General features: G+C 36.0%; 1 protein-coding gene across 3 annotated transcripts in view; it reads right to left on the bottom strand.

Moving 5' to 3' along the window:
- Positions 1-12954, bottom strand: part of RPS6KA5 (ribosomal protein S6 kinase A5) — a 70862-nt gene that overhangs the window by 38943 nt on the left and 18965 nt on the right. For 2 of the 3 annotated variants that reach the window (XM_063160118.1, XM_063160120.1), the window contains exons 3-5: positions 9843-10061; positions 6217-6332; positions 5304-5411 (exon numbers count right to left, since the gene is read on the bottom strand). In XM_063160118.1, coding sequence (XP_063016188.1) covers positions 5304-5411; positions 6217-6332; positions 9843-10061 — 443 coding nt within the window. Of the gene's footprint in view, positions 1-5303; positions 5412-6216; positions 6333-9842; positions 10062-12954 lie in introns of those variants that run through there. The other variant, XM_063160119.1, reaches the window with a different exon arrangement.

Here is a 12954-nt window from a genome sequence, read left to right as displayed (position 1 = left end):
CTAGGTATTACTACAAGCCTTCAATAGTTAATTTTTTCCTTTAATGAAGAAAATCATATAGAACATGTCATTTAAACATCTATAGTTTCAGAGAGAACCAGATGTAATAGGTAAAGGAGTGGACAATTTTGCTCCAATGCAATCCATCTGGTTCTAAATTCATTTACATTTGTCTGTGAATCTATGGTCACTTAAGTTTTACAAAGTTTTTCACCTGGCTGACTAAGTTTCATGGAAGTAAGGTATTCACAGTTATTCAAAAGAAAAAAATGTATGACAAAAATGGATTCATGACAATGGGAGTGCTTGCCCTCAGAAAATTACTTGTTTTCCCTTCAAAAACAGAATGAGAATTTTTCTGAGTTGACTAGCAACCTAATATCCAATAGAAGACTGGATAACAGACTACTTAACACAGATGGTGCTTCCCCTCAAAACAGCTTTTTTTTTTTTTAGTGGTATATTACAATAAGAAAACAGCACCCTTGAAGCAGTCATTGTAAGAAATCATGATCTGTCTTGCAAAAATTCTTAGCAGTACTTTAATATTTTGACATCAAAATCTGGAGAGAAACTACTTTATACTCTGTGCTTTTCCAGCATGGACCAGTAATGCAGAGGAACAATCTTCATTGTGATAAGCACTGAAAAGGGAAACCTCTTGAGTAAAGGCCCAAACAGTCAACTGACTACTGACGACCTGGTTTTGCAATTAAATTAGTCCAGCTCAGTGATGTGCCTTTAGAGTGTTTGATATGTTCTTAATATTCATTTTCAGGATATTTAAACTGAGCCAACTGAAGTACACCAAACAAAGCAAAAAGTTTTTGCCACTATTTCATTTCTTTTTCCAAAACTAATTATCCAGACAGATCTATAATTGATGTTAACGTCTGTGGACTAACTTCACTATTCAGTTTACTCTGGACTTTTTTCTCTTTGAAGAGATGTAAATCTACTTCTTATAATTGTTTCTTATGTTGACATCACTGAACAATTCTTTAACTAAAACACAAGCATACGTAGCAAGTCATCTAAAGCATAGATAATTTTACTCATTTTTGCAAGAGCATGCTCAGTGTTGGAGGATGCACTGTCTAATTGCAATGTTACGACATTATCACTTTAATTGGACAATTATAAAGGGTGTTTTAGAGTTAAATGCATAACTAATCTACTAGATTACTCATGTTAAGATTACAGTTCCTAAAGCATTAAGTGAGTCAAGTTGTAGTCACTTCCTTCTGTTCTGAACTACCTTTAAACTGCACTAAGAATGTGCACAAATTTCTCCCTAGTTCATCTACCAAAACCCATAGTGGACTAGCCTCCAATCACTTTTCCTCCAATGGAATGTGCTTTAAAATATTTAAAAATACATACTACTTTTCTTTCCAGAACAGAATGTTCACTCTATCATCAAATAAACGAAAACAAAATTCAATAGTGAAAAGCATTTGAGTTATAACTAAATTTTCAACTCTCATCAAGAGATTTTCAGATGAAGAAACAACAATGTATAGGAATTATTCATTCTACACATCAGATAGAAGTACACAGACATGCACCCAACTGTCTTAGGCTTCAATTCAATCATCCCTCATATTGAATACCCATTTTTATTTACCCATTTTATTAAGGCATTTGTATGCTCACAGGCACACTATTTGAAGACTGACAACATTCAGTATTCACTATCTATTTTTTTAAACTTCATTAAGTAAACACAAAAGCTTCAGAAAAAAACTTAAGCTAATGCAGAAGACGAGTACCAATACAGAACTGAGCACTTCACTACACTCTGGAAGAAAGTGTTCTTTACTGGATTTCATTAAGAAGAAAAACAATTGCATGGTCAAACAGATAATTTTCACAGTAATTCAATGCATGTGTTCATATTATTTTGCTTAAGAGAAAGATCTCCATGTATACTAAAATAAGATTTTTAAAGAATGAAGTAGCACTTTAGCAATACACATCAGAATTAAGACCAGACCTGACTACTAGGTTAAACTGACATTGACCAAATCAGAACAAGTCCAGCATAGAAGCAGAACAATTAATAGTTGAAAAGATATAAGCTACAAGTCCACCAGATAAAGATAACACACAAATACAATGGAAAACAAAACAACAACTTGAGAGTTCTGGGGTTTTTAAAGATAAATGTATTACAAGACTTGAGAAAACAAAAAAGAAAAAACAAACAAAAAAGCCCCACTGAAATGATTTCACTCGTGCAATGCACAAAATAGTCCTGTAGAAGTTTAAATTTAGTGTCACATGCAAATGTACTTTGAGACCCAGTTAGACAAACACTAAACTGAGATGCATGAAAACATCAGGACTTTTGTCCTGATGTATTTTTTACCCCAATTTTGTTAATTCAATTGAGATTTAAAAACCATATACACTAGCCTTAAATTCATCACAGGGTTAAGGATGCAAATGCCATAAAAAGCAATACTGAATCTCTTTCAATCTCTTAATCTCTTACCTAATCCCATTATTTGGTTAGGCTAGTAAAACTGTAGGCCTTCATGAGCTTTTAAATAAAGTTTGTATCAAAAGTAATTGCATAATACTGACCTTTCATACCTTGTGATACTGACCTACCCTATGTGAAAATTCCTTTTTATTGAACTACTTTATTCCAGTCAGGTTATTTCTTCTTTTTGCATGTAAGTAAGAGCACATTGCTTCATTTTAAAGAAAAACAAAGGCAAAATCACTGTTGATTCAGTTGTAAAAGACAAATTTCAGGTTTCAGCAAAGCAATACCATAAAATACTTTAAAGCTCTTAAAGCTGCACTGCTTTAACTGGGATGTTTAATTCTCGCATGTTATTTTCACATGATAACTAAAACAGAGAGAACACTTGACAATGCACTCTTCACACATGCTTCAGTAGCTGCATGGCAGAAATCAATAGGTTTTTGTTTTCCTACAAGTCACAGGCATTTGCTTCCCTTCACTCAAACAAGTGCTTAAGGAAAAGCAGCTCCCCACCTCTCCACCGCAGAACAGTCAATCTGCTGCAATTATTGTAGTCCTGTTTGATTCATTAGGTGCTCAGGTACATGAAAATCTTTAACAGTCATCAGATTATAGCAGAGATAATGAAAATACTGAATCATGATGTTTTCTAGCAAGCATCACTAACTACAAAACTATCCAAACGTCATAAATACATGGTGAAGTATTTCTCTCTAATAAGAACTCCAAATATAGTACACATCTCTACTATGATAACTTTTATCCCTTTTTAATAACCTAAATATAACTTGTGTCAGGTAATCAATCCAAAGAGAAGGTTACTAGAATAAACTCCACTTGCTTAAGTATGCACTTCTAATGGCAAAAGTCTTGCAAGAAGCAGGTGGACCGGCACGAACATGTGAAGAAAGGGAAAGAAATTAAAGTACACTGCTCTGACTAAATTGCAAATGCTACACCTTTATCTGACCTACACAGTTGTAATTTTATTCAGAAATGTTACCCTAGTGAGCATGAAAGCACTACACAGGCAAATTCTACCTGCTGTAAGTACATTGGTTCAGAAATGTAAGTTAAGTATCTATTGTAATGAATTTCAAGTGCTCTAGTAGTAGCTCGATTATCTACAAAAAATACAATATGAAATGTCAACTTCTATGTGTAAATAGGTCATTTTAATCATGTTTAAATTCAGTAGTTAAATTAAATAGCACAGAAGAAAACTTAAGTCAAATGCAGACAATTTCTTAGATTTTGAAAGCAAACAACACAATTGCAATTACTTTTCTTGTTAAAAGAAACATGAGAACTGTTGAGATTTTTTACAGGGAAGACAAATATAAGATGTGAAAGAGAATAAAAGAAAAAATATATTTAAATGAACACACTTATAAGGTATATACTGAAAACAGAACAGATTAGAGTCAGAAGAACCAACATTAAATTTCCAAGGAGCAGGATGGCTTTATTTAATGACTGGAGAAAAAAGAATCAAATTCAGAGTGTGGATAAAGCAAACAGTCCTCCCCTTTCCTTGCACTGCTTGTAAATGATGTGTCAGAGGTGAGCACAGATGAGATGTGCTTCTTAAAAAACCAGGTTTGAGACTTGAGGGTTCTGATTAATTTTAACATGGCTAACACAGTGAAGATTTAGGCTTCATTCAGCTTTGGATCAGAGGCTGGGGTACTGCTCCTTTTCTCACACCTCAGTGCAGTAATACTAGTACTTGACTTTGTCCCTTGTGCCTAGCACAGCTCTCCTCACAGCTCTACCAGGTGCCACTCTCCCTAGCCACACCTTTCACTATCATTCTTTCCTGATGAAAATTGCATCTCTCTGCACTTACTCTCTGCTGTGCCAATCTTGCTGCTAATCTCTTTCTCATACCAGTTGATCTTCCTCTTGGTTTAGTGCTGTAACTTAGAAGGAATATACTGACATTATCTCTACTACTTCCCTGCTTCAGAAAGTAAAATTTAATATCTTTTAAAATGGTCCCTCCCAAATCCTACCACACTCCATTTGAAATGCAAATATTCTAGAGGAAACTACCAGCCATCTATTTTTAGAAAATCCTTCTGCTGCCTCTAACAAAGACTTTTAGATCTACAGTCCCAGATTCCAATACCCGTGAAACCTAATGTGAAACCCAAAAATCATCCATTTAAAAATTCTCAGAAGTAAAATCCTGCACACTTTTGACTCTCTGAAATCTAAAAAGCCTATTTGGAGATAGAACTGTACCTTACAAATAATTAACAGCTAACATCAATAGTGAGAGATCGCTGTTAGGTACAATGTACTTACTTAGTAAGAAATAAGCTTTTATCCTAAAAGCTTGCAATTAAGCTTATTAAAAGTGACACAAAGAGATGAGAAAAAGACAAGATAATAATACATTAATTATTATTAGCATAAGGAAGAGTCATAGCATACCATTTGCCTAGTCATTCCAATGAATTAGCACAGTCAAGGTTTTTTTTTAAAAGGCATCTGAAAATGAAAATGTAAGTGACTTTTCAGACTTATGCAGGTCTTTCCCTTTTCATGTCAAGGGCAGCAGAAGAAAGTATGAAAGCTTTTCAGGGGAAACTAGAACAAAGACCTATGACAACACTGGCAGGCCTAAAACCAATAAATTGAAAGCTCAAAACCTAGTAACAGAGACAACTAGATTTTGTTCTATGATGTAGGAGTCTGGAATGCAGGATTTCCATCCTTTTTTAAATGTGCTTAGTATTTCAACAAAACTTTGTCATCTTGCTTAATTCTGTCCACACTTACTGGAGAGCCAAATACTCACCTCATCAGTAAGAAACTCCTTACTTAGCCCAAAGTCTGTCAGCACCACATGGCCATCAGAATCAAGGAGAATATTCTCAAGTTTTATATCCCGATATATAATCCCCAACTGCAAACAGAATATAAGAAAAAGTATTTCAAAATAGTGTCACCACATCAAGAAGATATTGCTAAATGTTTTTAAATATAAAGAACCCAAAATTCACATTATTAAGGTAATCTGACACATGAAAGTTGAACGTCAAAAAAGATAATTTTTAAAGCCCTGGAAGAAATAACTAAAATTACATTTAAAATCTTAGAAATTACACTGTGCATTAATGTCTTAAAATTTCAAAGACATACTGTATACCCCTTGAATCTAAAAGTAAACAAATACTTGCTGTTGAGTGCAAAACTCAGTTCTCCTTTCATTAAGAAAATGGATCCTTCTGTTATACAGTCTAGACATAGACCACACATACATGCATGCTTTGTAATAGTCTACAAATCTGCTTATTACTTCTGAGAACTGTAACACTTTTCACGTCTACAGCTGTGCTAGAACTCTATGACTCAGTTGTGTAGAAACAAGGAAAACCAAACATTTCAACCCAAAACTTGTTCATGTTCACTACAAATTAGTTTTGGTGACATATATTGGTTCACAAGGATTACTAGAAATGAACAAATAATTTGTCAATAACATTCCTCTTCACCCTGCAGGCAAAAAATTGTGGCCTTAATCTAGTGCACAAGGAGGGACACTTCATTGGGGGTTATTTCTAATTATACAACTAATGTCCCATTGCAAGACAAAGTTACTTTCATTTTAAAACTATCTAAAATAATAGCTCTCCTTATTAACTTTATATGATACCAAAAGAATACAGCTGTAAGTCCTCAAAAGCAGCACCAGAGTAAAGTCATTTTACCTTGTGGAGATGTTCAAGTGCCAAAACGATTTCTCCAATGTAAATTTGCACCTCATTTTCTGAGAATCTCTCTCTGTGTGAAAGATGAGTAAACAATTCTCCTCCATTTATATAGTCTAAAAAATAGAGCACAGAACCTTATAATTTCACTTTCTGACAATTTCATTTTCTTATTGAAATATTATTAGGTACTTTGTAAGCTAAATAGTAACACATTCTACTATCAGATGCTTTTCCTTAATTGTAATTTACTAGTATTTCATCATGCTGTACAATATTCAATTTCTTTCTTAGAGAACTGAAGGAATAACAAGACCCACTTCTAAATAAGCATCAAAACCATAAAATAAGCCTCAACTATTCCTAAATTATAAAGATGGTTTTTTCCACAAAATCAGTCTTTTAGTTATTTAGGAATATGAAAAGAAAGAAGCACAAATCATATCTACAAACAGAACCCCTGTAGACTCTTATGAAATACTCTGATGAGCAACAAGGCAGACTGACACAAAGAAAAGCAATTCAGAAAACAGGTATTAGGGGAAATAATCAATTTATTGACGGACAATTACAAAATTTTCCCTTCACAAGGGAAACCTTGATGGCAAAACTTACTGCAGATTATTTCCACATACACTCCCTCATGGAAACCACACTTTCATTCTTTGCAGGCTATGACACAAGGATTTTCCCACAGTAAGGGAGCGGGAAAAAAAATTATTAACAACAGAGCTCCACTGTAACAGAAACATATTTTAGATGTAGAGCTGTTTATGATAGCAGTGTACATTACAGTCAATAATTTGCAACCTAACAGCCCCCATTATTGCATTTGAGGTCTACATACACAGAGCAGGGAATATGCCCCACAAAATCTTCCTCAGTATTTTCTTGAATGTTGCTTCTGTAGATTTGTTGGTATAAAACACAAATCCATAAAAGGCATCCAATTCTATTTTAAGTTAATAGTTGGAAGGAGAAAGCATATATACAAATTATACATATTCTGATCTCTCTCCACTTTTCAGTTCTCCAGTTCTCTCTTTGAAAAGGAGTATTAATGGAATCAAACAACATGAGAAGGATTATTTAGCTAGACCAACAAGCAAATGAGAAACACTGAATGAAGTATAAATAACCTACATTTTAGAATTGCTTCCTTCTTCTAAAAAAACTTCAACACATAGAAAAAGGTAACAGAAAACAAGTTTTTAAAATATTTCCAGCCAGATCTGCTAACTTAGTACAAGGGAAGCATTGAATTGCCATTAAATTATTCTAAGGACTGTGACAGATCCAAACCAAAGCTGCCACAAGGAGTGGCACAACAAGCTAAATTCTATTCAGGTTGTACACTAACCACAGCCCAATGAAACAAACAGCCTTCACATTATTGGTGCAAGATCAAATGCATCACTGGCATAACAGAAAAAAATATCCTGGTTACTTCAGATAAACTTCACCTGACAGTTCAGATTATTTAGCTATTTTTAAAGGATTAGATGTTTAACCTTGTGCGACAAGTTTTGTATAGAATTGATGGTACTCACATGGATACAGCACTTGTTTCCTTTAAAGCCAACATAAAAATTGGAATCAACTCCCAACTCTGTTTTCTGGGAATCTGGCAGAAATGCAGCTGCATGTCTATACTTGATTCAGTCTAAATTCATATAGCTATGTAATCTGACAGCATGAAGAACTGTACTAAATATTGCACTGAGGCTCCAATTCTAAGACCTCTAAGAACTAAAATGGCAGCTAGCTCGCACACTAAATTCAGCCAAGAACAAAAATAGGACCAATACTGGTTTCCCCCAAAATCCAGAAGCCTCTGAAACATTTTAATTCCTAGACTAAATTAAAGTGATTTACACAGACTTACATAAGACACAAAAAACTTGTAACAAACAGTTTGGGTTTTTTCCTGTCAGGGAGGGTGTGAAGCTCAGTTGATTAATAAAGTACCTTTACACCACATTAAGGAGGAGAAATTTTCCCTGTTACAGAATGTCATTAAAAGAAGTATAACTAATCATTCCTACTTTCTGCCAAAAATGAAGGAAAAAAGGACCTTTCTGGCCCAAACAGATATGCTGAGAATGGATGAAAAAGAAAAAAAAAATCAAAACAAAAGACCGTAATTATATCTTAGTTATGAACTTCTTGCTTCAACCATCGCCTCAACATTGCTATGCAGCGGACATGGGCACGTGCCCTGTCTGCACTGTCTGCTACACAGCGTTCTTCACAACTACTGGGCTTGCTCCTTTTTGACTCTTATGAGAATATAACACCAAGCTTTTCATTTTCTTTCATACAAGAGGCTTTTATAGCCTTCTAATTATGTTTACCACCTAAACTTCCTCCCTACTATGTATTTATTTTTAGGCAACTACATCTATCTCAGGTTTCAGAGGTTTTTTTTGTTAGGGTTTCCCCTCTTTTTTTTAATATTTCTTATGGGATCTAAGGTGCATTTGAGCAAAAAATACCTGGACTTAAAGAATGGTTCCATAATATTTATAATAAATGTTCACATTTTCTCTCATTTAATCTCTCAATTTTTTCCAAATTGTTAGTCAATAACCTTAAATCCAATACAAATTTCAAAACCTTAATTTTTAACAGTTACTCTCAAGAAATCACAAAGCTATCAATATATTTCTAACTATTTATTTGTGACAATCTTTTATTTATTTCTTTAATATCCTAGTCAGAGGAATTTACAAGAAACTATAACACAATTTTCAACTCTCATTTTCAGAAGGAGTTTAGTGAACACTCCATTTCAGCTCTACATATTTATTATTTAATGGTAGTATATGAAACTAAGATATGTGCATAGACCTTTCTAAGAATTGACAGCTAGAGGTGTGTATTCATTTAATGTTAAAAAAATTTTTGCTAATTTGATGTTAATCAGACTGTTAATAAAGGTTAAAAAATTGAAGTTGTGGATAAAAAGGAATGCAAAACTTGCACTTCAATTAAAAGAACTTATTTCCTCAAACAGTTCACTAAAGAAGAATATTATGAAACCAAGCCCTAAATTAATCCTTCATTTTACAATTCTTTTTAAATACTCTATGTAAAAAGGTTTAAAAAATTGCTGGCAATTTTCTTACAAATACAACTCATACACCAAACACTAACATTTGCAGCAAATCTGAAAGGCAAAAATATTTCTAAAATTAGACTAGTACCAAACCTTATGAACAAGCTCCACTTCCAGCACAGAAATGTGTGATTTTGGACTGTCTCTTAGCACCCAAAAATTGAAATATGCAGGTATCTCAATACTCAAAGATCTAATTATCGATCGCAAAACATTACCAAAAGCAAACGCTTCCAGGTGATTGATGAATACTCTTAAACGTTTTTTGCTGCATGTAAGTCACAGATAACCACTATCCCCTCCAAGTCAAAGTAGCACACTCGAGCTCAAACAGGAAAACCACAAACACAGACACTGCTGAAGATAAACAGTATTTTACTTCCTATGCTTTCTCATGCAATCTCCAAACACACTGTACTTTAGACCACATTAAAAAAACCTTACAAAACATTGAGATAAAAGGGCTTTTTTTTTTTTTCATAGAACTTGAATCCTGAAGAGTACTCACCTAAAATGAGATGAAGCTTTGTATCTGTCTGGAAGGCATAATGTAAGGTGACCAAGAACGGTGATTGCCTAATGTGCTCCAGGACTTGTCGCTCTGTCCTTGTGTGCTCAGTTGTTTTGGCTTTTTGAACTATTGTTGCTTTCTTCAATACTTTCATGGCATACAGTTTCCCAGCATCATGGCCGCTTACTTTCCTCACTAGGAATACTTTTCCATAGGCTTCAAAATTGGGGAGAAAAAAAATCCCGAAAAGAAAGAAAAAGAGAGACAAAAACCACAAGTTACCTACTTGTACTACAGATCTGGCCGATGCCATTGTTACTTTCAAATACTCATTGTTATGGCAGACAGTAATCACTCAGGCTAAAACTCTACTAAAACACTATTCCTCTTTCAGATTGACCTCTTCTGAACAAAATTTCAAACAAATGAGCTTCATAAGTGAACACTGCAAGAGTGGGAAAAGCAATTGAACTTCTTCAGTATTAAAAAACAATTTTAAAAGCTGATGATTTCATCCTTTGTAATACCTTAAAACATCCATACCTAGAATTATCAAGACTTCCAAGTAAGAGATGCTATTTTTTGTTCTTAAAATAGTCTGCTCATATTTGCACAACTTATATACTTTCATTACTGGTTCTATAACCAGTTACAAAAACCCATAGAAAAGCCAATGAATTCTTCCCATGAGTATTTCATACACAGGAGCTTTCTGAGGCTCTCATGATGGACTTAAAAGAACTCCTGGGAATTCTACATAAATAATTTTTTTCTCTTTACCAGGCAAACCTGTAGAAACAGTAAAGGTTAGAATTAGTGTGCAGTTCTGGGCCATGATCTCACTGCAATTACAGAGATATGGTGGGGTATCTTGCATAACTGGAATACTGTCATGGAGGGCTACAGACTTTTTAGCAAAGAGGCCAGACAGGCAAGGTGGTGGAGCTCTCTTTTTGCAAGCAAAATGTATCAAGCAACCAAAATGTATCCAGCTTTGCCTAGGAGTGGATGAAGGAGGAGCCAAGAACTTGGGGATAAGAATTCAGGGACAGGCTGAAATGGGTGTTACTGCTATGGGTGTTTACTACAGGCCAACTGATTAGTTAGAGGAGGTAGATGAGGCCTTCCACAGACAGCTGTCACAGCTGTCACCATCACAGGCCCACGGTTCTCATAAGCACCACTACAGCTGCTGGAAAGGCATCACAGCTTGGCATGCAGGAGCCCAGGAGGTTCCTGCAGAGCACTGGTAATTTTGACATAGGTGGTGGGAAGCCCACAGGGAGAGATGTGTTGCTGGACCCTGTATTAAGAAATAAAAATGGACAGGTTGGGGATGCAATAGCTAGAGGCAGCCTTGACTGCAGTGTCCATGAGCTGGTGGAGTTCAGGATTCTGCATGGAAGAAGCATGGCAGTAAGTAGGATTATAGCCCTGGACTTCAGGAAAAATAACTCTGGCACCAATCTTCAAGGGCCTGCTTGGAGAAATCTCATAGGTTAGGTCTCTAGAAGGTAGGGTGGGTCCAAGAGAGATGCTGAATATTCAAGCAGCATTTCCCTCTATGTTTAAGATCACGACATCCCTGTGAATAAGACATTAAGCAAAGGGAGGGGCTGGAGACCTGAATGGATGGGCAGGGCACTTCTGGCAAAAATCAGACAGAATAAGGAAGTTTACAGAATGTGGGAAAAGGGTCAGGCTACTTAGAAGAATACAGGAATATTGTCAGAATATTGCAGCTATGTGTCAGGGAAAGCAAAGGTCCACTAGGATTTAAATCTGGCAAAGGATACCAAGGACAAGAGGGGCTTCTTCAAGGATATCAGCAGCAAAAGGAAGACTTGGGCAAATGTGGGCCCACTGCCCAATGAAGTAGGTGCCCTGGTGACAAAAGGTACAGAGAAAGCAGAGTAAGCAGAGTTACTGAACACCTTTGCTTTTACTCACTGCTAAGGCTGGCCCTCAGGAATCCCAGGCCCTGGGGGCTTTCCCTTGGTTGAAGATAGGGTTAGGCAAACTTGACACCCACAAATTCATGAGCCCTGGAGGGATTCACCCATGAGTGCTGAGGGATTTAGCAGATGTTAGTGTTAGACCACTCTACATCATCTTTGAAAGGTCATGGAGAGCAGGAAAGGCTCCTGAGGACTGAAGAAAAGCCAATACCACACCAGTCTTCAAAAAGGGCAAGAAAGAAGATCCAGGAAACCATGGCCAAGTAGCCTCACCTTCATCCCTGGAAAGGTGATGGAACATCTATGCATGCATGTGGAGGAAAAGAAGGTTATCAGGAATAGCAAACATGGATGCACCAAGGGGAAATCATGCTTGAACAATCCGGCATCCTTCCATGAAGAATGAGATACGAAGATGATTAGAGAACTGGAGTATTTCCTACATGAAATAAGAAGCAGCCCATTTCTTCTCTTTAGCCTGGAGAAGACAGAGGGGAATCTCATCTATGTGTACAAATATCTTATGGACAGGTGTCAGGAGGATGGGGCCACACTCCTTTCAGTAGTGCTCAGCAACAGGCTAAGAGGCAACCCACACAAACTGGAAACATGAAGTTCTTTAAGAATATGAGGACAAACTTCTTTGAGGGTGACAGAACACTGGAATGGGCTACCTGGAAAGGCTGTGGAGTCTCCAACTCTGGAGCCATTCAAAACCCTCCTGCACATAATTCCATGCATGGGTTAACCTGATTTAGCAAAGGGGCTGGACCAGGTGCCCTTCAGAGGTCCCTTCCAACCCCAATCATCCTGTGATTCTGCAGTAGACACAACAGGACATTCTGTGAAAGAATGAGTGTTACTTTTGTAGATGGCAATAGTCATTGCTCAAAGAATCAGGAGAAAGGAACTATGAAATCGTTGACTTCTTTTGATCAAGGTACTTAACAAGTTCTCTTACAAGAAAGGTCTTTAAAACACTAAAAGGTTATGAGTGCAAAGGGGGGAATCCTCTCAAAAATTGAGAGCTATTAGAAGACAAAAAGCTAAAAGCTAAAATTCAGCTTTTTCAGAGAAAGCAAGTCACCCCTAGAATTCATCCTGCCTGATTCAGTCATATATGAACAAGTGAGGAAAAGAATTTGCTTGTT

The sequence above is a fragment of the Melospiza melodia genome, chromosome 6, assembly GCF_035770615.1.
Source record: "Melospiza melodia melodia isolate bMelMel2 chromosome 6, bMelMel2.pri, whole genome shotgun sequence".
In the NCBI taxonomy this organism is placed as follows: domain Eukaryota; kingdom Metazoa; phylum Chordata; class Aves; order Passeriformes; family Passerellidae; genus Melospiza; species Melospiza melodia.
The sequence above is the reverse complement of the archived record's forward strand: the minus strand, read 5'-3'. Positions and strand labels throughout refer to the sequence as shown.